The sequence below is a fragment of the Phacochoerus africanus genome, chromosome 5, assembly GCF_016906955.1.
Source record: "Phacochoerus africanus isolate WHEZ1 chromosome 5, ROS_Pafr_v1, whole genome shotgun sequence".
NCBI classification, from domain to species: Eukaryota; Metazoa; Chordata; class Mammalia; order Artiodactyla; family Suidae; genus Phacochoerus; species Phacochoerus africanus.
The window spans coordinates 7,049,373-7,073,934 of record NC_062548.1 but is presented as its reverse complement, the minus strand read 5'-3'; the positions used below and the strand labels follow the sequence as shown (position 1 = coordinate 7,073,934).

The window sequence follows — 24,562 nt, the reverse complement described above, 5'->3', positions numbered from 1 at the left end:
GGCGCCGGCGGCCCAGCGGCTCCCGGGCCACCAGGGGCCCTGTAAGCGACATGTGACGTCACCTTCACACAAGCGTACGTTACATCATCTCCCAGGTTCTCTTTCAACTCCCCAGTGAGATGAGGTACCTTCTTCATCAGTCGAACTTTCGGAATTCAGGCACCGGCTCAGGCAGGGGGAGCCCGACGACGGCGCCGGGCTGCTCCGCTCGGGCCCCAGGGCTTCTCCTCCGCAGCGGCCCAGCTCTTTGGTCGGGGTCTCCTGAAAAGCCGACGCAAGATCCCATCAGCCCACATGTGTCCTGGGAGGCCGGGGCCGGCGGGGGGGACAACCGCTGGCCAGCTCCCCCTCGGGACGTGGCTCCGAACCCTGGGCGGACGCGCACAGCGGCCGAGGGGGGCCTCTGAGGGGACGGGAAGTCAGAGGTCAGCAGGCAGCCTGCTCCACCGCCCACCGTGCTTCTGGCTCTGGGTGCAGGAAGGGGGTCTTCGGATGCTTGGAGAGAGGAGACAAGAGCCCAGCTTTTTCCTTCTTTCCCCTCCCTTCTCGTGCACTCCTAGGTGGCAGCAACAGGGGTGGCCGGGCCTGTAACCCAAGGCGGTGAGCTTCCTCTCGGCCTGGAGGAGCTGCGATGCCGCCAGGCTGCTTCTTCCCTCGGTCCTCCCGCCGTGCAGCTGGCCTCAGAATGGGGTAAGCCGAATCCCAGCTTTCCAGCCGGAGGACCAAAAAGAGAAGGCCCACGACGTCGACTCCATGGGAGTGGGGAGCCCAGAAAGGGATGCCATCAGGCTGTTGTGACCCTGGCTTACCCTCAGCGGCTCAGGGGGGATCTGACCCCAAAGGGCACAGCCAGGCTTTGAGAAGTGGGCGGCAGGGAAGACCACTGCCAGGGCCCAGTCTTGCAAGGGACGGGGTCAAACAGCACAGCAAAGGCTTTGACAGGGGACCCCGATCTCCAGAAGTCTGGGTGCAACTTGCGCCCTGAACCCAACCAGGTCAATGCCTTCCTGAGATAAAAATACCAACGTTCTCCACAGAATCTAAACAAGACATAGGATGGTATAATTCACAGGAGAAAAGATAATTACAGATGCCAGTGCTAAGAGTCCTTAGATACTAGAATTTCCTGAAAAAGACTACTATAAAACATTCCTACAAGTAAAGGAATGCACACTTGAAACGAATGGAAAAGTCTCAGCAAAAGAATAGATGATAGGAGTTCCCTGGTGGCTCAGTGGGTTAAAGACCTGGCATTGTCACTGCTGTGGCAGAGATTTGAACCCTGGCCTGGAAGCTGCACATGCCACAGGTGCAGCCAAAAAAAAAAAAAAAAAAGATTATAAAAGGAATAATGAAATGCAAATTTCAGAACAGAAAAACACAACAACCGAAATTTTAAAACTCGCAGGATGAAGAGCTCCCTGGTGGTTCAGTGGGTTAAAGAGCTGGCATTGTCAGCGCAGCGGCCTGGGTTTGGTCCCTGCCCCAGGAACATGTGCATGCTGCGAGCAGAGCCAAAAAAGGGAGGGACGGCTAGAAGTAAAACAGGGGGCACTGTCTGACAAGGTTCTGTGATCCATCAAGCTGAAGGCAGCAAGGGGAGGTGTGGTCCCTAAATCCCACTTGAAATGGTACAACACTGATTCTAAGTAGGCTGTGAAGAGTTAAGTTCATACACTGTAACCCCAAGAACCACTCCAAATGCTACACTAAGAAGATAATACAGTAAAATATACAACGGACAAAAGATAATACTAAAAGGTGTTCGCATTAACCAAGAGAAAGCAAAAAGAGGAAGAGATAACCAGAGGAACAAACAGAAACAGCAAAAATTTGTTCACCTAAATTCAAACATGAATCATCTTGTTAAATTCTAAGTGGCCTTAAAAAAAAAACAAAAAAAATTAAAAGAGAATTTCAGAATGCATTTTTTTTTTTCTTTTTTGCCCGCCGTGCTACACAGCACGTGGAGCTGCCAGGCCAGAGATGAGAGCCGAGCTGCGGTTGCGACCTGTGCGGCAGCTATGGCAATGCTGGATCCTTCACCCACTGTGCAGGGCTGGGGGATCAAACCTCAGTCCAGTGCACCAGAGACACAGCAGGAACTCCAGAAGAGATTTTTAAACTCACCTAACTACAAGAAACTACCGTCAAGTACAGGGAGGTAGACAGGTTACAAGGATGCAAAAAGAGAGAGCATGTGAATACTAATCAAAAAAAGCGGCAGTAGCTTTATGAGCATCAGACAAAGAAACGAAGACGGACATGAGATAATGACAAAGGGTCAACTCACCAAGAAGAAACAATCTTAAACATGTGTGCAGCTAACAACAGAGCCATAAACCAGACAAGGCAAAAACTGACAGAAAGGAAAAAGGGAAATACACAAGTACATAATTATAGTCGGAGACGTCACACTCCTCTCTCAGCGATCAATAAGCCAAGGAGAAAAATCCACAACGATGGAGAAAAAAACGAACATTACCAACCAACTTCATCTGACAACCCCCCTGCCCAGAAGCAAAACACGCCTTCTTTCAGGTGTGTAAGGAACACTCACCAAGACGGACGATGTTCCGGCTCTGAAACAAAACAACACATTTAAAGGAATTGAAACCCTACAGAGTGTGATCTCTGACCGTGATGGAATCAGACCAGAAATCAGTAACAGAAAGGCGTAAGAAAACCTCCAACCCTTGGAAATGAGACAAGGTTTTAATAAGTAATCCATGAGTCAAAGAGAAAGCCTCAAGCAAAGCCAGAAAATACTTTGAGCTGAATTGAAAAGACAACATTAAAATTTGTGGGATGGAGGTAAAGTAGTACATAAAGGGAAACTTCTTACTAAATACTAATATTAGAAAGAAGGTCTCAAGTTCTAAGTTTCTACCTTAAGACTCTACAAAAGGAAGAGCAAAAGAAATCCAAAGCAAGCACAAACAAGAAAATAATAAAAAGATAAAGCAGAAATCAACAAAATTAAAGAGAAAAGAAAAAAAATTCCATTACACCAAAAGCAGTTCTTTGAAAAGATCAATAATAAATCTACACAATCTCTACCTCAGAAAACTAAATATAGAACTACCATATGACCCATCAATCCCACTCTTGGGCATATATCCGGACAAAACTCTACTTAAAGAGACATATGCACCCATATGTTCATTGCAGTACTATTCACAATAGCCAGGACATGGAAACAACCTAAATGTCCATCAACAGACGAATGGATTAAGAAGATGTAGCATGTATACACAACGGAATACTACTCAGCCACAAAAAAGAACAAAATAATGCCATTTGCAGCAACATGGATGGAACTTGAGACTCACACTAAGTGAAGTAAGTTCGAAAGAGAAAGACAAATGCTGTATGATATCCCTTATATCTGGAATCTAGTACGCCGCACGAAGGAGCCTTTCCACAGAAAAGAAAATCATGGACTTGGAGAACAGACTTGTGGTTGCCAAGGGGGAGGGGGAAGGGGTGGGATGGACTGGGAATTTGGGGTTAATAGATGCAAACTACTGCCTTTGGAATGGACAAGCAATGAGATCCTGCTGCAAAGCACTGGGAACCACGTCTAGTCATTTCTGATGGAGCATGAGAATGCGAGAAAAAGAACATGGGTACATGTATGTGTGACTGGGTTACCTTGCTATACAGCAGAACATTGACAGAGCACTGTAAACCAGTATAATCGAAAAAATAAAATCATTTAAAATAAAAACAAATAAAAAAAATACATAAATCTACACAATTTCTTCCTGGAAGAGGAGGAAACAGAGTTGACCCCTGAATGTCACAGGGTTTGGGGCACGGACCCCTGCACGGTTGTATTGGTCCTGTCGTGGAGTTCCCGTCGTGGTGCAGTGGTTAACGAATCCGACTAGGAACCATGAGGTTGCGGGTTTGATCCCTGCCCTTGCTCAGTGGGTTAACGATCCGGCGTTGCCATGAGCTGTGATGTAGGTTGCAGACGCGGCTCGGATCCCGCGTTGCTGTGGCTCTGGTAGGCCGGTGGCTACAACTCTGATTCAACCCCTAGCCTGGGAACCTCCATATGCCGCGGGAGCAGCCAAGAAATGGCAAAAAGACAAAAAAAAAAAAAAAGCTGGCCCTGCCTATCTGTGCTTCTGCATCCACAATACAACCAACCTTGGAGCGTGTGGTACGTAGTAGGAATTTCGTGGAAAGAAAATCCACACGTAAGTGGCCCTGTGTCATTCAAAGCCACGATGTTCAAGGGTCAGTGTAACTTCCCACCTTATGAGACCATTACGTTGATACCAAAACCAAAGACAGTGGCGCCAACGCAAAATCAGCCAAATAAGCAAACCTGCTGCCACGTTACAGATCAATGTACTGCGTGAAACAGACAACACAACCCTCAATAACGTATCTGCTAGTCAAATCTTGCAACATGCAAGAATAAAACCTTACAACCAAGTGGGCTTTATTTTCCATGAAAGGAAGGCTGATTCAGTATTGAAAATCATAGTCAAGGTAACCGAACGTATACATCCCAACAGAAGATGAACCTCATGCTCCCGTCAAGTCGTGGAGAAAATGCACTGGAGAAAACTCAGTGTCCATTCAGGATAAAAACTATCTCACACTAAGGACAGAAGAGGATTCCCTTTGTTACTGTTGTTGTTGTTGTTTTGTCTTTTCTAGGGCCGCACCTGCAGCACAAGGAGGTTCCCAGGCTAGGGGTCTAATTGGGACCGTAGCTGCCGGCCTGAGCCAGAGCCATCATAGCAACGCAGGATCCAAGCCATGTCTGCAACCTACACCACAGCTCATGGCAATGCCAGATCCTCAACCCACGGAGCGAGGCCAGGGGTCGAACCCGAAACCTCATGGTTCCTAGTCGGATTTGTTAACCACCGAGACATGACGGGAACTCCAAAGAGGATCTTCTTGATTTGATAAAATGCATCCAGAAAAATCCTACATCATCATCAATGGTCAAAGACTGAGTGCCCTTCTCCTGAGGTCGAGTTCAAAGCCAGGAGGTCTATACTCATCCCTCGACTGTTCAACACTGGGCTGAAAGTCCCAGCCAGTGTAATATGGAAAAGAAATGAGATACGGTTTGGAAAAGAATAAAGAAACCTGCCCCTAGTGCAGACAACAAGATTGACTGTGTAGAAAATCACAAGGAGTGTGAAAACAAAACAAAACAAGAGAGAATGCCTCGAACTAATACGTCAGTAGGGCAGGATACAAAGTCAACACATAAAAATCAATTACATTTCTATATACGAGCCAGGAGCAGATGGAAACCAACATTTTAAAATTATGCTTTATAACATTTCCTTAAGAGATGAAACACTCAGGCATAAATCTAATAAAACACACAGAGCATCTGTATGCTGAAAACCACAAAACACAAAGAACTAAATAAATGCAGAGACACACTGAGTTCATGAACTGAAAGGCTCAACAGAGTAAAGACGTCAAGTCTCCCCCAAAAGATCGAGATCTACGCAGTTCCCATCGAGACCCAGCGGATACTTTTGTGAATACAGACAAGCTGATTCTAACATCTACACGGAAAACTGGAGGAACTGCAAGAGCCAGAACGATTGTGAAAAGGAAGACAGACGAGAGGAATCGCCCTCCCAACGTGAAGACTTCATAAAAAGCTTCTCAGGAAGACCAGGCGAGAGGTACTGGCGAAGGGGTAAATTCACAGACCAATGGAAGAGAAAAGAAAGTCCAGAAGCAGATCCATAAAAAGGCAGTCATTCAATTTTTGACAAAGCTGCAAAGGCAAGTCAATGGACGGAGGCTGGACAAGAGGCCAAGAGGTCACGTTTTGGCTCCGAGCACTAAATACGGAGGAGGGAAAGCACACCTAAGGAGAACCCCAGGACCCGACCTTCTGGAACCAGAGCCCCACTGACAGCCCAGCTGACGGGAGAAGCATGTTCAAGAGCCACGAAGACGAGTCAACAGAGAACATTTAAAAACAAGTCTGAACTGCAGGCTGCCTCATTTTTAAGGAAGCCCACGTCTGAGCCCACTGAGCAGAGACGGGCGGCCTGCCTCGCAGTGGGGATGGGGGCGGGGCTCGCTCCCTGCCAGGAGGGCCCGTCCTGTGCCGGGTCCCTGTCCCTGCTCCACAGGCACTGCCGCTGGTCAGCGTCTCCAGGGCTACGGGCGAGCCACAGACGGTTCCAGCACGCACCTGCGCACTGGGCAGTGCTGCCGACCGTCAGACTCTAAAGCCCTGGTCTGGAGAGGGTAACCAGTCTCCGGAGACCCCTGCCCGAGCACCCAGGAGAAGCCTGCAGATCTCCTCCCTTCCCTGAACGGGAGGTCCCCGGGCAAACCACGTTTCTGCGTGTTTTTGGAACCGTCACCGTAACCAACCCCAACTCCCTTTTCCTGAGTCATCATAAGACAATCGGAGACCTCGGACGGGAACCAGCCAAAGGGAGTGCGCTCGCTCTCACCTTCCCCCCGTGTTCTGGAATTCTCTAACACGACAATGTGGGGGCAACAGATACCTGGTCAAACAGGTAGACAGTGACGTCATCAAAAAACGTCACCGCCTTCTTTTCTTTCTTCCAGTCGTTGGGCAGCGGGTCCGCGGCAGCGGCCGCGCAGGGTTTCAAGAGGCTCCGCAGGTGCTGCCCGTCCTCGCTGCTGAGGACCACGGGCACCGGGTGCTCCGTCTCGTCCTCCGACTCGGAGCTGAGGCTGTGCATGTTGAAGGCCCGCAGGTCCTCGTCCGAGTCGTCGCTGTTCTCGTCCTCCTCGTCCGCGTCAATCCCATCCTCCGCCAGGTCGAGCATCCCCGACACGCCGAGCTTGCCCAGGTACTTGCCTTCCACGTCTGGCTCCTTCAGCTTGGGGCCCTCGCTGTGGCCGCACAAGGGCTGCTCCGCCGCCGGGGCCGCCGGGCCGCCGGAGCGGAGGGGCGGGCGTGCGAACGCCAGCAGCTCGTTGGTGTTGGTGCCGGTGGAAGCCAGCGCGCAGGGGGGCTCCTCCTGGGCCTCCAGGTCATCCCCGCTGCTCAGCTCCGAGTTGACCAGGCTCGAGGGGCTGCCAGCCTCGTCGTCGTCGTCGGGAGAGGGCGGCTCCTTGGACACGGCCGCCGTCAGTGGTTCTGACGGTCCCCTTGGCTCCGGGTGACTGGAGGTGTGCAGAGCGGGGGGACGGCTTCGGTCTGGCGGGCTGCTGCCGGTGTCCAGGCCACAGCCCTCGGCACCGGGGCTCTGCCCGGGGACGCCGGGCTCGGCGGGGCACTGGTCCTCGCCCGAGGCAGACACCGAGGCTCCCGGGACCCCCTCGGACTTCTTATCGGGCTCGGAGTCATTGTCTGAGAAGTAGGCGGAGTCACGGTACGAGCCCTGGGAGCCGGCTGCGCCAGTCTTCGAGGTCACTTCTGTGCCTCGGTGCCCATCAGCTGTGTCCGAGACGACAATGACAGGGTTGGGAGCCAACCCGCCGCGAACGCCGTCCCCCGGCGAGGCCGCGTCAGGGGCGGCAGCACCGTCGGGGGCCGGGTGCAGCGTCCACTCGGGGGACTCCAGGTTCTCCGTCTCGTAGCCACTGTCCGCAGGCTTATCGGGGGGCAGGAGTTTCTGCGGCGTGTGAGGGCCTAAGGAGCCCAGTAAAACCTCGTGGACGTCCACCGAGTCCAGAGAGTCTGGGGTCTCCACCGACTGCTCTGAGGTTGGGATGGGCGTCGACAAGCTGTCCTCTAAGAGGCTGTCCTGACTGGCAGAGTCCGAGGAGAGGGCGGACACCAAGCCCCCCTCTTCTGTGGGGGCATCCTTACCATCCGGCTGGTTTGGAGTCTCGGCGGCCACGTCTCTCTCGGGCAGACCTCGGCAGCGGTGCTCCTGTGAGGGCGGTTGACTCTGTAAGCTCTGCCTCGATTCTGGAAGGCCGTTGCCCATACTCACCTTGCCGGCAGACGTGTCCCGGACAGGAACTGAGTGGCTCTGGGTTGGCCGCAGGGCCTCGCTCTGGGGAGCGGGGTCTCGGGACCCGTCGCCGGTGGAGGGGACGTCCCCCAGGGCAGGCGCAGCCTCCGGGTGTGCCTGTCGGCAGAGAGCGTCTGCAAGGACACTGACACCCAAACACGGGGGCTGGGCTCCGCCCTGCTTCGGGGACACAGCTGGAGGCGTCCCCTGGGTTTCGAGCGAGGTAGGAGGTGCCTGCGGGGAGGGTGGCGGTGCCGCGTCCCCAGGGCTGCCCCCGGGCGTCGTGCCCGGGTCTCTACCCCGCGACAAAGAAGAGCCTGGTCTGTTTTCAGCCACCTTAAGCTCAGCATCTAGAGAGTTTCTATTCGGAGTTCCTAACAGAGTTTCAGGAAAACCAGCATTTCTAAGTTCTGTCTGAAGATCGTTTATATGTCCTTTGCTGGACAAGGAGTCTTTCAGTAAGTTCTTCTCTTGAAGAAATAAAAAGTTTTCCGACAACTCTTCAACATCCAGCCGATCTAAACGATCTTGGTGCATGAGGTTTTCTGATGCGCAAAGAGGCTCGCAGTCCACAAGCTTGTGGGGCTTTTCTTTTTCCAAGTGCCGTGTCATCACTGACTCTTTGGGGTCATCCAAACTTGAGCTTAAGGGGCCCGGCTTGAAGTCAGCCTGAACGCCGTTGAGTTCCAGCAAGTCAAGTATTTTCTGGTGACTGGGCAAGGCCTCCGACTTGCCGTGATCGCTAAACACCCTGTTGAAAGGGCTCTCGGGGCCGTTGGTGACATGCACATCCTTGGGGACGCTGGCACCCCGGGGGTCTGGACTGTTGTGGAAGAAATCCTCGTCTGTGCTGGACTCCTCAAATTCAAGGTTCCTGAGGGTCAGAAACTGCGATGCCTCGTCCCCGCTTCTTCCTGGATTATCCACTTCGGTTGTGAGCAGCGCAGGCGGGAAATCGAGCTCCAAGTTGCCACCACTTTTTTCCTCTAATTGGATGTAATAGTCGCTTCCGACAGAGAGGTTGTGGGCATCAAAAACGGGCACCACGCCGGGGGCCCGCGGGGGGACGTCCTGGCTGCTGGCATCTTGCTTCCCGGGCCCGGGGTCTGAGAGCGAACTCTCAAAAACTTCGGTGGGGAAGAAGACGCTTGCGTAGGACAGGGCTTCGCCTGGGGGGCCCCGGTCGCGCTCGGCGAAGTGGTCGTGCTTGGCCGCCTCCCAGACGTACTCGAAGCTCAGGCCCCGGCTGGTTTCGGTCACAGTGAGCACCTCCTCCATCTCCCGGCCGAGCCGGTCCCGCGTGAAATGGTCGAGGATGGGGAAGGCGGCGTCGTTCGAGGCATCTCTGCTGCCTGCATTTGGCTTGAGCGCGTTCCACTGCTGCTCAAAGTCGCCCTCCGAGTCCCGCTGGCTCTGCATCCGCAGGTAGGTGAGCAGTCTGTGCACGTCCTCGGCTGCCGGTCTCTGGTCTGGGGACAGCCAGCAGAACTGCAGGACTTCATACCTGAGCGACAGAGAGAGGGGATTAATGCACGGACCACAGACCATCTTCAAGCGGGAGCTCACAAGGACCCTAAGCCGCCTCAGCACCCAGCAGTCCTGACGCCTTCCTCAGCACTGACCACCGGAAGGAGCTTGGTTCACAGGGAGATCAGGAGAAAGGGCAAATGGAGAAAGACAGTTTGGCACTTTCTGTGTCCACAGGTACCACTGCAACTCGGCGGGCTTGTCACCCGCTCGCCTGGAGTTCTCTAAGGACTGAGCCACCGAATATAGAAGCAGCTCTAAAATGCTCTCCTCAGGAGTTCCCGTTGTGGCGCGGCAGAAAGGAGTCCGACTAGGAACCGTGAGGTTGCGGGTTCGATCCCTGGCCTCGCTCAGCGGGTTAAGGATCCGGCCTTGCCCTGAGCGGTGGTGCAGGCCGGCAGCTGCAGCTCTGATTAGGAATTTCCATATGCTGTGGGTGTGGCCCTGGGGGAAGAAAAAAACATCCCCAACAGGAAACTCCCTTAGAATTGACTTTTCCATTAGTTCAGACTTAGTGTCACTTTTCTTACTGCACATAGTACATACATTTCTGCTCGTTCTACACACTTTCAAAACCAGCATGACATTTTAAAAAAGGGGTGTTCATTCCAAAATCGGTCGTGAATAACAGGCCTGCGATGACGACGTTTTGTAACACTTGCTGTTTGAAAACAGGGAGCACCTGACCAACACCCGTAGAGGGAGACAGGAGTTCCCCAGCTTCCGAAGCAACAGCGACACGGAGTTACCCACCATCTGTCCGAGTAGGGCTGCTCCAGCTGGGGCTTGGGCAGCTTCGTGTCTCTCTCTCGAATGACCTGGTTGAGGACATCCGTGTCGGAAAGGCTGGAGTAAGGCTGAGCCGCATTCTCAAACAGCTCCCACAGCGTCACACCCAGGGACCTGCGGGAAAAAGGAAACAGCTACTTCTCGCTCCCTTCCGAGGCCGGATCCAGAACACCCGTGCTTCCCTGTGTACAGTCGCTCGCAGTGTAAATAAGCACAAGGGGTCTACAGAAAAGGCTGCTCAAGACAGCTCTTTGACAGGATTTTAAAAGCAAGCATTTCGGGAGTCCCCGTCATGGCGCAGTGGTTAATGGACCCGACTAGGAACCGTGAGGTGGCGGGTTCGATCCCTGGCCTCGCTCAGCGGGGTCAGGATCCGGTGTTGCCGTGAGCGGTGGTGTAGGCCGACGGCTACAGCTCCAACAAGACCCCTGGAAACCTCCACATGCCACGGTGCGGCCCTAGAAAAAGACAAAAACAAGCATTTCCATTCAAATAAGGACCACAAGGTTACCTCCCCGTGTTTACTGACGGAGCATTCCTTTAGGCATCTTGGCCCTTTTGCAAAAACTCCTGAGACGGAGGGAACAGGCGTCACTACAAGGAGGCGCTAACCGACTGCCAACTTCAAACCTCGAGATTATCTGCAAGATCACGACGATGACCTCGGCTGAAGCGCAGCAGCAGCAGCAGCAGCAGGGCGCCACGCGAGACCAACGGCCGGAGTTCTGCGCCCCTTCACAACAGTAGTAAGCCCTGGAAATCGTCACACACACACACACACACACACACACACACAGCAGCAGCAGCAGGGCGCCAGGCGAGACCAATGGCCGGAGTTCTGCGCCCCTTCACAACAGTAATAAGCCCTGGAAATCGTCACACACACACACACACACACACACACACACACACACACGTGTCTTCCCTGTCAGCCCCAGACTTTCCCTGCTGTAGTTATTCCTTTGAGTAGCTGGGGCTCGCAGGCCCTTCTCGGTCCTTGTCCCACTGCCCGCAGGCCCAGTACTGTCCCCGCTGAGGTCAGGGAGGCCTCCTCTGCACCTGCTCCGCGTGGTCTCTGTGTTCCGCCCCACCGTGTAGCACAGTCTCTTTCGGCAATGGCTCCCAAACCTGGCTGATCATCTGTGGCCTCTGGCCCCTGGCCTCTGGCCCCACCCCTGAGGACTCTTCGATGGGAGACGTGGGCGCAGCTTAGGAGGCTGCATCTTTCAAAAGCTCCCTTGTGGAGTTCCTGTCGTGGCTCCGTGGAAATGAATCTGATTGGCATCCATGAGGACGCAGGTTTGATCCCTGGCCTCGCTCAGTGGGTTAAGGATCCAGTGTTGCTGTGAGCTATGGTGTAGGACACAGATGTGGCTCAGATCTGGCATTGCTGTGGCTGTGGTGTGGACAGCAGCTACGGTTCCGATTTGACCCCTAGCCTGGGAACCTCCATACCCGCAGGTGCGGCCCTAAAAAGACAAAAAAGGAAAAAGAAAAAATACAGATGACCCACAGTAGCCTAAATTGGTCCTTGTCTCGAAACAACTCAGGGATTTATTAAAAAAAAAGTATATGGATATTAAACTTCAAAGAATATAATAAAAAAAAAACATATACGTTATAAAAGCTCCCCCACAATGCGGGCGTCCAGGCAGGTTTGAGGTTGAGTTTCCATGACTAAGGTCGACACCCACCCACCGGAAAGCTTGTGTGAGTAACAAGCTGAATTCCAATAAGTGAGTTTATCACCCCGACCTCGTCAGAGTACAATGTAACTTGCCAGCTAAACTCTCTTAGGCTGCTTTCACACATCCGTGCGAAAATCAACCTATTCAGTATCTAAGTGGAGAGGGCACTTCCATCCAAGGACACAATAAAAGGACCCAAATCTCCAATCCCACTCCAGAAGAACTGCGAGGGGCAGAGGGCCACTGCGGAGGCAAAGACCTTTGAGACACTGCCAGGGACGTGAGGGCGTTTACAGTTTAACTGAGGAAAATGAGGAGCTCGCGGGAAATGCTGAGGACCAGAGGGGCCCGTGACCAGTAGCACGAGGAGGGTTATCAGCACAAGCGGGTCTGGCCCCGGGCAGATTTCTCAGTTCCTCCAAGTCCCGTCTGCTCCCAGGAAGGTCTGCTCCAAAACCAAACCCTCTCCAGCAGCACCCCCACTCTTCAGAGAACATGAAGCTCGGGGTTCACACCCCCTCCCCCACGTTCACTACCTCCCTTCGGCATCCCTTTCTCATCTGCTCACGCGGAGCAGAGGCGACGAGGCGGGGCTCCGAGGCACAGTCCAGCCCTGCCCTGGCGCTCTCTGTCCCCTCTGCTTTCCCGTCCAGTCTCCCCCCACGGCACCCCCCCAGGACAAGCGCCAGCAGTCACTGCCTCTATTGCCGTCTCTCCAGTTCTTCACCTCGCACTGGCTTGTGCCTCCCTGAGGACCATGGAGCCTCTCTCTTCTGGGAGGAAAGATGCCCTGAGGCTCAGCCCCTCTTCCACCGAACTCGCTGAGTGAGGTCCCTCTCACTCGCCCCTGGCACCAAGCAGTGTGGCCCCTGCCTCTGGCCAAAGCGGGCACCACTGCCGGCCCTGCTGGCAGAGACGTCTCAACCTGTCAGAAACAAGGGGGAGGCTCTGGCTCTGGGAACACAGGCTAAGTCTCCAGGTCAATCACCCTGCGAGAACAGGAAAAATACAAATGCGGCAGAAAAGGCGTATTTTTAAATGCATCCAAGAGCAGTTGAAGCGTTCTCATATGGTGCAGTAGGTTGAGGATCTGGCATGGCACTGCAGCAGCATGGGTTGCTACTGTGGTGCAGGTTTGAGCCCTGGCCAGGGAACTTCCACGTGCCATGGGTGAGGCCCAAAAAAAAAAAAAAAAAAAAAAGATAAAAAGAGCAGTTAAGATAGCAAGAGAATCACCCGGACAAAACTAGAGCTTAGAGAACGAGACAGAACCGAAGACCACTTCTGACTGGGGTATCTGTCTGCCGACACTCAGAACTGGGGCTTCGGTGTCCGTGGTTTACAAGGCCCAGGGGGCGTGAGGATGGTGGTGGCCGGGCCAAGGCCCTGCGCCCGCCCAAGGTGAGAGGTCTCCAGAGACCTCCTCACAGTGGGCATACACCTGCCCCCCGCCTCCCTCAGCAGCCTGGAAGACAAGCTGCCTTGGTAGCGAGGTGCTCTGAGTGAATGTGTGAGTGTGAATGTGAGCATGTGTGTGTATGAGCGTGTGTGTGTGTGTGTGTGTGTGTGTGTGTGTGTGTGTGTGTGTAACGGAGGGGTACAGGCCCTAAGAAGTTGTAACCACAGAGCTGGCCCTTACTGGGACCTGCAACCCCACATCACACCATCTGAGCACTCTCAAAGGCCTCAAGCTCAGTACACACACGCCTGGATTCGTGCAGTGTCTCACACGACAGGACCTCCCGGTGCCCGACAAAAGCGAACGTGGACCCTCTGCAGGAATGGTTCCTGATTCGAGGTTTCCAAGATCCTCACCATAAAACTACTGCCCACAGACACAAGGCACCATCAAGAAGCAGGAAGATCAAATCCACGAAGATTTCAGATACTGGGCATACCTGATGGAGGCCATAACCTGAGTATTAGAAACACTGGGACAAACTTTTAAAAATCAAAGTGACCTCCTAAAACCAAAAAGGCAATAAGTGAATTATAAAATTTAAGAGAAGAAAAGACACAGCTGAAGAGAGAACTGTAAAAACAGAATTAGTGGCTGGAGCACAGGTCTGAAAAATTATCTAGAATGTGGCACAGAGAGTCAAGGAGATAGAATATATGGAGAAAATAAGAGAAAGAAGACAAAGCAAGAAGGTAAGTGTGTCTAATCAAACTTCCAAAAGCAGACAAAAACTGGCCAGAGAAAGCATCTGATGGGTTAAGGGCTGAGAACACCAACCTAAGCCAGGGAAAGCCAAATAAACCCCAAACAGAAAACCACTAAAAAATCCACACCCATACACATCATAGTGAAATAACAAAAACCAAAAGACAAAGAGAAGAGTTTGAAAGCAGCCAGAGACGAGTTCCCTTGTGGCTTAGCAGGTTAAGGATCTGGTATTACCACTGCTGCAGCTTGGGTTACTGGTGCAGCTTAGGTCACTGTTGTGGTACAGGCTTAATCCCTGGCCCAGGAACTTCCACACGCCATGGGAGTGGCCAAAAAGGAAAAAAAGAAAAGAAAGGCAGCCAGAGAAAAAACGTCACATTACCTTCAAAGAGCTCAGGGAGACTTACATCTGACTTCTCGAGAGCAACAATGGAAGCCAGAAGACGGTGGAGTGCGATCTTCAAAACGCTGAGAGAAAAGAACTGTCATCACGTAAAAACGGACTTCGGGAAGGAGGACAAATTAAAGGTACGCTCAGACCTCCACTAAAAAAACCAGGAGTCTGCTCACAGCCGAACTAAAAGAAATTCTGAAGGACACACTTCAGACAAAAGGAGAGTGATCCCTGATGGAAGGCCTGAGGGTAAACAAAAGAAAACCCAAGAGCAAAGCGGTTTGATTATGTGACTCAACGTAAACAAACACTGATGCTTAAAAAATAATAAAGTCTTGTGGGGTTACAAGGAGAAATTAAGGCGGTGTGGCTGAGTGGTCTAAGGTCTAAGATACCCAACAATGATGACATATAATTATGTGAGTGTGGGTGTGGGTGTAGGTGTGTGGTGTAAAGCTAAACCGAGTTAAAGTATGTTAAAGGATCTTGGAGTCCCGGTATTGTCTGGAAAGACCAAATGAGAACTATTATTAGACCAAGGTGAGCAAATTGTACATATTAATATTTCTAGGTTAACTAATACAAGCGTATATAGCTCTCAAACTAAGAGGGGAAAAAAAGTTCCTAAAAAAAAAAAATCAATCCAAAAGAAATCAAGAAAAGAAAAAACAGAAAAAGCAGGACAACAGCACAAACAAGTGTGGATAAAAATTAAGAAAGCTGTAACAGAAATTGTTAGTCAAAGACTTAGATACATTTTTTTCAACTTCCACTAAAATGTACTTTTTTTTTTTCGTCTTTTTGCCTTTTCCAGGGCCGCTCCCGCAGCATATGGAGGTTCCCAGGCTGGGAGCCTACAGCACAGCCACAGCAACACCAGATCCGAGCCCTGTCTGAGACCTACACCACAGCTCACAGCAACATCGGATCCTTAACCCACTGAGCAAGGCCAGGGATCGAACCCGCAACCTCATGGTTCCTAGTCGGATTCGTTAACCACTGCGCCACGACGGGAACTCCAAAATGTATTTATTACAGTATTTATTACGTCATGGTCCAAACCTCTTTCTGTATTTTTCATATACTTCAGTAAATATTTATTAAACATCTAGTAAAAGCCAGGCCCTATATCAGGCACAGAAAACAGCTCTGGTTCCTGCTTTTATGGGGCTTACCACTGTCAAATGGGTGAGCAAAAAGGGAGCACATCCCTGCAACTGTGGTAATGGCTGCGACGTCCCTAAGTTGTCGTCTTCACACTGTCAGGCGCTCCTGCGTGCCCACGCCTTACTCAAGCACTTTCCCTCACTCGAAAAGCAAGAACTTATTAGGACTTTGCTAATGACAAGAGCCTCACAGAACGGGTAAATCAGTACGTACCAGATATTACTATACTTAGTTTGATCTGCAGCTAGTAGTCTGTCTTGAAAGCTGGTTACTAATTCTGGAGCAGTCCATCGCAGAGGGAAGATTTTTTTATCATCTGTTTCCATATAATCCTCCTGTTAGAAAGCACAGAGTATTCTGAGTTCTGTAACACTTTTAATGAGTTCAACGATTTAATTCCAAGTCACTCTTAGAAAACACATACTCCACCCGAAAAAACAAGGCAGAAAAAGAAGTGGGCATGAGACAGATTTTTCTGGGCAGAAGGTGGTAGGGGTTTCCTGAAGCCTCCTGGGCCTCTCGAGCGGACCTCTGAGCCCTGAACGCTCGCTCAGTCATCTTTCCTGGAAAAGGAAGGGACTCCATGTCTGATGCGCAGAACACAGACTCGGAGCAAAACAGCTTTTAGAACATGCCAGCAGGCCCTATCCCCGAGCAGGGGAGCCGGGCCTGTTAATGAATAAAAGTGCAGGTTTTCAAGTCAGACAGACTGGTGGAGGCCACGCTCAACCATTTACCAGCTATGCAACTCTGGGCAAGCAACAAACACACCGAGCCTTGCTCCTGATCCGTGCGATGAGGGTGACACAACACCTGGCTCCCTGTACGGTCAGGGTTAGGAGAGGTCAGGCGTGTGGGTACGTCGCAGTGCCCAGGTGGCATGCAGCAAGCGCTCAAGACACTAGAGCTGCTGTGGAGACAGAGAACTGACTTACATTTGCAAGACACTTTTTGGCCCCACATGCTGCCACGTCACGCAGCCGGGCTGTGCCAACAACACAAATCAAAACCTCACGTACTTAAGTTTTTTTGGTGACAGATTTACGACAGAGTTTAAAAATCCAAATCCCGAGTTGACTGAACGTGAGTCAAAATTTTACTGAATATGTAACAGAAATATTTATATGATGTGTGAATTTTATTACGCAGCTGGCAATAATGATTTACTCCCTTTCCAAAATGGTGTGGCCTTCTATGATATGACCATTTCATGACTATGAAATTAAATGTGATCAAGGAGAGAATCCTTAAGCCTTTGGCTTACCTTGTACCTGCTGAATCCTACTCCATAATCTCCCACTTTCACATTTAAGTCCGAGGTAAGAAAACAATTCCGCAAGGCTAAATCGCTGCAAACACAAAGAGTGAAATGAACACGAGAGCAAGGTAAACCAGTAAGTAACCAGGATAACACAACATGAAACCGCTGTGGCAAAAGGCTTTCTCAATTAATCAGATGAGTCTGTGTACTGAGCTCCCTGCTTAATAATGTATTACAATCCTTTTTTGCATAGAAAAAGATAGTACCACATTCTTAATTACTTAAAGAATTGAGGCAATCAGACTTTTTGGCAAATAACTCTGGACGATGAACCTATCTGTATCTTGTTCTGCATTAATACCAGATTTATGGCTCATTTCCTAGTGTCTGTAGAGTTATCAATAAAGAATTCTAAATAGGGCAAATTGTCTGAGTTTTTAAAAAAATAACTTGCACTACCTGAGTAGTACCCAGCAGTAGTCAATTTACTGTCAGTAAAGATGAATGAGGTTACAACTTCTAGCACCCCAGATTAACTGACATTGTTAAAAACGCTTGTTTTTTAACTCCTTTTTCTAAGCTACATGAACATTATAAAGAGGCCCCTTCCAAATCACTCTCATCTCCTCCAAACTCCGCCTTCTCCACGAGGGAGGCAAAGAGCGTGTTTTCAAGATTTTCTTAAAACAACTTACTTATACAGTTTATCTAAGACAAGTTAATTTTCAAAAACACCTAATTTGGAAAAAAAAAAACAAAAAACAAACCCAAAACCTATTTTTTCTAAAGGAACTTCCCATACAGACAATAAACTACATTGTCTGGATTTCAGTTTTAGCCCTTAGCATCTTTTTAATTAACAACTGGCATGTGAATAAAAAAGCCACTAAATTTAGAGTTCCCTTCGTGGCTCAGTGGTTAATGAATCTGACTAGGAACCATGAAGTTGCAGGTTCGATCCCTGGCCTTGCTCAGTGGTTAAGGATCCGGTGTTGCCGTGAGCTGTGGTGTAGGTCGCAGATGCGGCTCAGATCCCGAATTGCTGAGGCTCTGGCGTAGGCTCCGATTCGACCCCTAGCCTGGGAACCTCCATATGCCGCAGGAGCGGCCCTAGAAAAGGAAAAAAGACCAAAAAAAAAAGAAGCCACTAAACTAAAAACAGAGTGAGACACCTAATTTATAGTTTTAAATCATGAATAAAAGTTCTCAGAGACTGACTTTCTGGAGTCCAAAGTTTAAAACGTCGGTCTTTATATGGCTGTAGAAGACCAAAAACTTAATTATTAAATTCTTATTTTCAAAGATTTTCAGTTCCAAAGCTCACATGTCTGAAACATAACAAGGAGGCTGACGACAGCACCAGCTGACAGCGAGGCAATTCAATGACAGCGTGGCGCCTGACACCACCGATTCCGTCATATGACAACTGGCTGCTGTTTACCAAGCACTTGCTTGACACCAGGTGTTTCCCTAAGCACCTGACATGCGCTAATTCATTTGATCTTGACAACAAACCTTTGAGGTGGGGCCGGTTCTGCTACCCATTTATAGGAAAGAAAGCGGAGCCACGAGAACTGAAGTGTGTCCATCTTCACCATCGATAACCGAGAAAACGTGCTGCCAGTCAGGGCACTGCTGTGAGTGCGGCTGGTCTCCACGCACAATTATAATCATTAAGTTCCTCTCGTGAGTGGCACTTTCACAGTGCTCCTTCCAGAAGCCATCAGGCCCGTGGAGGCGTCTGAAGAGAACCTCAAGGCGGCGCTACTGCGACAAGCCATGCAGAGGCACAGCTGGGAGGTGGGCAGTGTCCCGGCCCACCGCAGTACAGCCAATCTGGCTGGAAAGCAAGTTACAGGAATGTTCTGCCTTCCTAGTGCATAGAAAAGTGACGTTTACACCACACTGTGGTCTACTAACTGTGCAAGAGCATTACGTCCTAAAAAAAAAGTACAATTCTTAGTTTAAAATCCTTTACTGGTGGAGCTCCTGTTGTGGCTTAGCGGGTTACAAACCCGACTAGTATCCACGAGGATGTGGGTTTGATCCCTGGCCCTACTCAGTGGGTTAAGGATCCGGTGTCGCTGGGAGCTGTAGTGTAGGTCGCAGATGTGGCTTGGATCCCGTGCTGCTTTGGCTGAGGTGCAGGCCGGTAGCTACAGCTCTGATGTGACCCCTAGCCTCGGAGCTTCCAGGTGACGCAGCTGCAGCCCTAACAAAGGGAAAAAAAAAGAACGCCACACCCCCACCAAAATGCTACCGTTTAAAATGTGCCTAAAGATTTACACAGTAACATTAACCATCACTGATCCCAGATCACCACGATGTCAGTAACTGAAAAAGTCGGAAACGTCCTGAGAATTACCACAACATCACACAGCGACCCGAAGGGAGCAAGGGCTGCTGGGGCAGGGCACCCACAGAGGGTTGCCAGAGACCTTCGCTCCGTGAAGCCCTGCAGCGGGTGCCGCGTTCGACAAACTGAAATGCGCCTGTAGAAACTTCCAACCCGAAGGAGGGAACTGGTCCCTACTTTTGCATCTCCGGAGTCCCACAGACAGACCTTCTCAGCCTCCCCGGCAGCCCCCTCCTAAGAGCGGGCCCGAGAGCTGGGCGCCACCAGCCATCCACAGGGTCCTGTGTCCCTCCCCGCGGGCCACCCTGCTGCCTCCCTCCTCGCTCTGCTCCTCGCGCACCTGCCCTGCAGGTCTTTAGATACAGGGGAGGGGCTCAGAGAAAAGACGCCAGAGGCCTGTGGCTCTCGTTATAAATGCAACTGTGTGAACCTCAAGGTCTCTGACTCTACGACTCCCAGGGGAGAAGGAAGTGCCTCTTGGGACCTGAGGACCAGGGGTGATGAGGACGGAGAGCGTGTTCTCCCCTCCCCCAAGCCCCTGGTCAGCCCGGTACCGTCCCAAGAATGCGACTAGTCTCGCCTGCACGACCAAGAACAGGGTGACTTCGGAGCTGGTTTCCTCCCCCAGCTGAAAAAGCAGGCGGGGAGGGTTAACCGGTAAGGGTTAACACACAAGGTTTTCACACGCATAAAACTCTCCCCAAAAGGAAATGCTTTTGTAACAGTAGTGTCATTCAGATGCAAAATGATGATATAATTCAGCTCAAAACTGGTGAAAATGAGTATTTCCTGAAGCCCCAAAACATGCCAAGCTAAAGCAAAGGTGTAACTTTTTAACAGCAGAGGTAACTCTTGACGTCAATGGCCGGTTTGGGTCAGGAAATGCAAACATACCCAGGATATTCTTCCTTCAAGTTGAAAAACAGGTCTGGTGGCAAGGCTGCCAAGGGATCCAGCCCTGAAAGACTCTCAACGCTTTGGCTCGGTCCCCTGGGCTGGCAGCACTCGCTGTCACCTCAGCTGCCGGTGACTGCATGGGCCTCGGCCACGTGAGCGGAGCTGGCGGCCACAGGAAGCGGGAGCTCACAGATGAAAAGAGTTCTCAAGAGCTTCCCGTCCAGGCCCACGAGGAAGCATCACGCCTGCCCGCAGCTCAGAAGGACCCTGCTCCGATGCTAGGCGCTTGGCGAGGCTGGAGCCACCCTCAAACCCTCCTCTCCTCGTGGTGCCACCTCCTCAGCTCTCCCAGCAACCCCAACCCCCGAGCAACAGCACCAGCCAGCCAGGCGCGCCTACTCCTCCTGGCGTGGCACACATCACCTCTGCCATCTCCCCAAAAGCACCTCAGGGCAAGAGCACCTCCATTTCTTAGAAGAAGGCGGCTCCGTGGGGTTAAGTAACCGGCTTACTCTGGGGAAGCCGGAGAGAACAACTTGGACCCCCGTCTTGCTGCCACCGGCAGCCACGGAGACTGAAGACAATCCCGCCGTGGGCTGCGGGGGGCGCCACTCACCACCTGAAGGTGGGCTGCAGACCCCGGAGAGCAGCAGGGGAGGGTAGGAAGAGCAGGCCCGCAGGACACGGGTGGACCCCGTCCCCGCATCCCACTTCTCTTCCCCGCAGCAGCGCAGACACAAGCTTGCGGCTGTGACCCCCGCCCCACGACCTCACATGCACACCCCACACCCGTGTAAACGGGGTCCCATGAACATGGGGCCCTATAACACTGGACAGCCACGCTCAGAGGCTGGATGACCCAGTAACCTCAGTGTTTCTCGGCAGAAAGGACCTCGGACTGGAAAACTGGGCCAACCCTGAAGAGGTCTCCAGCCACACAGGCCACCACGAGGCCCGGCCGCTCACGGGAAGCTCTCTGCACTTGGCTCATGGCAGTGACCTGGTGGCTCTGGACTCAAACTGCTCCTTGAGGAAGACGGAAGGCTGGGACAGTACGTCCCAGGCCTGCAGCCAGCACAGCAGAAGGGTATGGGGCGTGACACACTGGCAGCTCCTGCTGTTTAGCTGGCCTTTGGGACAGCCATGTGCTTGACGGCAGAAACGCAGGTGACCCAAGGCCCAGGCATAAGCCCCTGAGACAGTAAGTCCATATAAAACTTAATTGCGGCGCTTTTCCAGATCAGTTTCCACGTGGACCTGGCGGATGTTCTACTTTCAACCAACCCAAAAAGCCTCATTTTGAGTCTGCCAATGAATATTCTAAAGCCCAACTTCAAAATATGCTATTATGTATTCAACACATATATGTAACATTTGGCCGCACCCATGGCACGTTGCTGCGCCCAGTATCGAATCTGAGCCACAGCAACGAGCTGGGACACTGCAGTGACAACACCAGATCCTTAACCTGCTTGGCCACAAGGGAACTCCTTATTCAGTATATTTGGTAATAACCTAAAGTGGAAAGTAACATGAAAACACACAGACTGAATCACTTTGCTGTACACCTGAAACAAACACAATATTGTAAGTCAACTCTACTCTGATTTAAAAATAATGCTATTACAACGTGCTACCAACCACAACAAAAATGCACACAATTTTGCCCCAAATGTAAATTTTTTTTTTTTTTGGTCTTTTTGCCATTTCTTGGGCCGCTCCCGCGGCATATGGAGGTTCCCAGGCTAGGGGTAGAATCGGAGCTATAGCTACCGGCCTACGCCAGAGCCACAGCAACGCGGGATCCGAGCCGCGTCTGCAACCTACACCACAGCTCACGGCAACGCCGGATCCTTAACCCACTGAGCGAGGCCAGGGATCCAACCTGCACCCTCATGTATGCTAGTCAGATGGATGGGACCTTCCCAAGTTTTATTCATTTATTTATTTTGAAGCCAATTTTTAAAACACAATATTAAAAACCGACTTAGGCTTTAAACACAATTTCTAAGAAAGAAATATGAAAAAAACTCCCCAGTTTCTAGCTGTCTTTGATACGTTTATGTTGCTTACTCTTTTTTTTTTCCTTTTCAGTCTGCACCCACGGCATATGGAAGTTCCCAGGCTGGGGGGCGCGTCGGAGCTGCAGCTGCCAGCCTTACGCCACAGCTATGCCAACACCAGATCCAAACCACATCTACAACCTACGCCACAACTTGTGGCCGTGCTGGATCCTTAACCCACTGAGCGAGGCCAGGGATCGAACCTGCATCCTCACGGACACTGTGTGGGGATCTTAACCCGCTGAGCCACAAGAAGTACTCCTTGTTGCTGATTCTCATGCGACACTTTTAAAATTCTCCATTCTCCAAAATCTAAAAATTCCTAAACCAAGTGCTGGGTAATAGTCATCTGTGTTTTCCAAAAGATGAACAGTACACATAGGCTGATTATTAACCTGTTATAAGATTAAAAACAGGATGATTTCTCCATTAAAAAAACAACTCGATCTTTACATCTGGAAGTTTTGTGGAAAGGTTGCTGCCTCAGTCTGAAGAAACTCCTCATTTTTCAGGGTCTCTTAAAAAGCCCTTTATCGGAGTGATTTGCTCACTATGCAGGTTATACAAGATAGAGGTATAAGGAAAATGTTAATTTTTCCCTTTTCCCACAGCCTGAAGTAATGTTGAGAAATTGACAGGTTATGTTCCCCTGTCTGTTCAGACACACATGGACCAATACCAGCAGGGGGCTTCTTTCTTGTTAAAATGGTGCCATTATGGTATAACTACACCCCTGGCAACCCGCCTTCAAAAAGATCTAATACCTCCCAGACATCACACAGGTGTTCTTTTCAGGCCTCTGGATGGTTAAGAGTTAAACGACGAAATTAAAATCAACTAAGGAGACGTGGCTGTGCTTCTCCAGAGGCCTGAGAAGTAATTTTAAAAGACTAAAATCCGAGCTCAAAAGGCTAGAAGAGAACAAGCAGAAATCGCCGTTCGGGTTCACAGAATCACCATCTCAGACGGGACTCAAAGCCCTTTGTTGTTTTAATTATAAAAAAAATTTTTTTTCTTTTTTTCTTGGGTCTTTTCTAGGGCTGCTCCCTCGGCATATGGAGGTTCCCAGGCTAGGGGGTGAATCGGAGCTGTAGCCGCCGGCCTACAGCACAGCCACAGCAACACGTGATCCGAGCCGTGTCTGCGACCCACACCACAGCTCACAGCAACGCTGGATCCTTAACCCACCGAGCAAGGCCAGGGATCGATCCCTCAACCTCATGTTCCCTAGTTGGGTTCGTTAACCACTGCGCCACGACAGGAACTCCTAATTATGAAAATGATAATTGGAGTTCCCATTGTGGCTTGGCGGCAACGAACCTGATGAGTATCCAAGAGGGCTGGGAATCGATCCCTGGCCTCGCCCAGTGGGTTAAGGATCCGGCGTTGCTGTGAGCTGTGATGTAGGTCGCAGATGCGGCTCCGTACCCTCATTGCTTGTGGCTGTGGTGTAGGCCGGCGGCTACAGCTCCGATTCACCCCCTAGTCTGGGAACCTCCATATGCGTGCGTGTGGCCCTAAAAAGAGACAAAAAAGAAAGAAAGAAAATTGCATCGATGATCCAAACAAAATACAACATCCTCCAAAGAGCTGTGGCTATTCGCTATTCGCCAGGACCAGAAAGGTCTGGACAGGAATGTGTTCCTCCAGCGATCCCTGTGCGGCTCCTGCTCGGCCTGATCCCCCGCAGCCCAGCCTGGGCGGCTGCCTGGGCAAAGGTAACAGCCCCAGCGCCTCCCCTCCCGTCTCAGGAGCAGGAGGCGGTTAGAATCAGGCCTGACGCTGACCGGAGGAGGACGAGGAGCGCTGTTGGGAGGCAGACTGGGGCTGCTCCCGCTCCACTCTGAGCCATGTGCGCTCTTTCACACCCTCCGAGATGCGGGAAGTGATGTCCAGACCTCAGGCTGTGCCGCGGCACCCCGTTCCCCAGCTCAGCCCCTGTGCTGACTCGGGCACCCAGGGGCAGCGCGCCCGCAGCCGGCCCGCCGGCGGCCCCCGAGCTTCGGGCCGGGCCCTGGGGAGCGGGACCCACCTGTGCAGGAAGTGCAGCTTGTGCATGGCAGCCAGCCCCGCCGCGATCTCGCACGCCATCCGCTGCAGCAGCATGGTCTGCGCGTCCCCCCGCACCGGCTCCGGCTCGTTGCGCAGGTAAGCTTTCAGGTCGCCCTGCGAAAAGCAACCCAGTTCAGTTTCCAAAGAGGACCAGGCGAAGGCCTACCTGAGCGGACAGGAGCGGCGAAGCCTGTCTGCTAGAAAGAGGGGTCTCAGATCCGAGCCGAGGGAGGCCGCCCGCACGGAGCACGTCTGAAA

General features: G+C 51.4%; 1 protein-coding gene across 4 annotated transcripts in view; it reads right to left on the bottom strand.

Annotated features, from left to right (window-relative positions):
• Positions 1-24,562, bottom strand: part of LMTK2 (lemur tyrosine kinase 2) — an 81,966-nt gene that overhangs the window by 4,673 nt on the left and 52,731 nt on the right. For 3 of the 4 annotated variants that reach the window (XM_047779522.1, XM_047779523.1, XM_047779525.1), the window contains 6 exons: positions 24,285-24,418; positions 16,940-17,024; positions 15,889-16,010; positions 10,224-10,373; positions 6,519-9,447; positions 129-261 (listed from right to left, as the gene is read on the bottom strand). In XM_047779522.1, coding sequence (XP_047635478.1) covers positions 129-261; positions 6,519-9,447; positions 10,224-10,373; positions 15,889-16,010; positions 16,940-17,024; positions 24,285-24,418 — 3,553 coding nt within the window. Of the gene's footprint in view, positions 1-128; positions 262-6,518; positions 9,448-10,223; positions 10,374-15,888; positions 16,011-16,939; positions 17,025-24,284; positions 24,557-24,562 lie in introns of all 4 variants that reach the window. The other variant, XM_047779526.1, reaches the window with a different exon arrangement.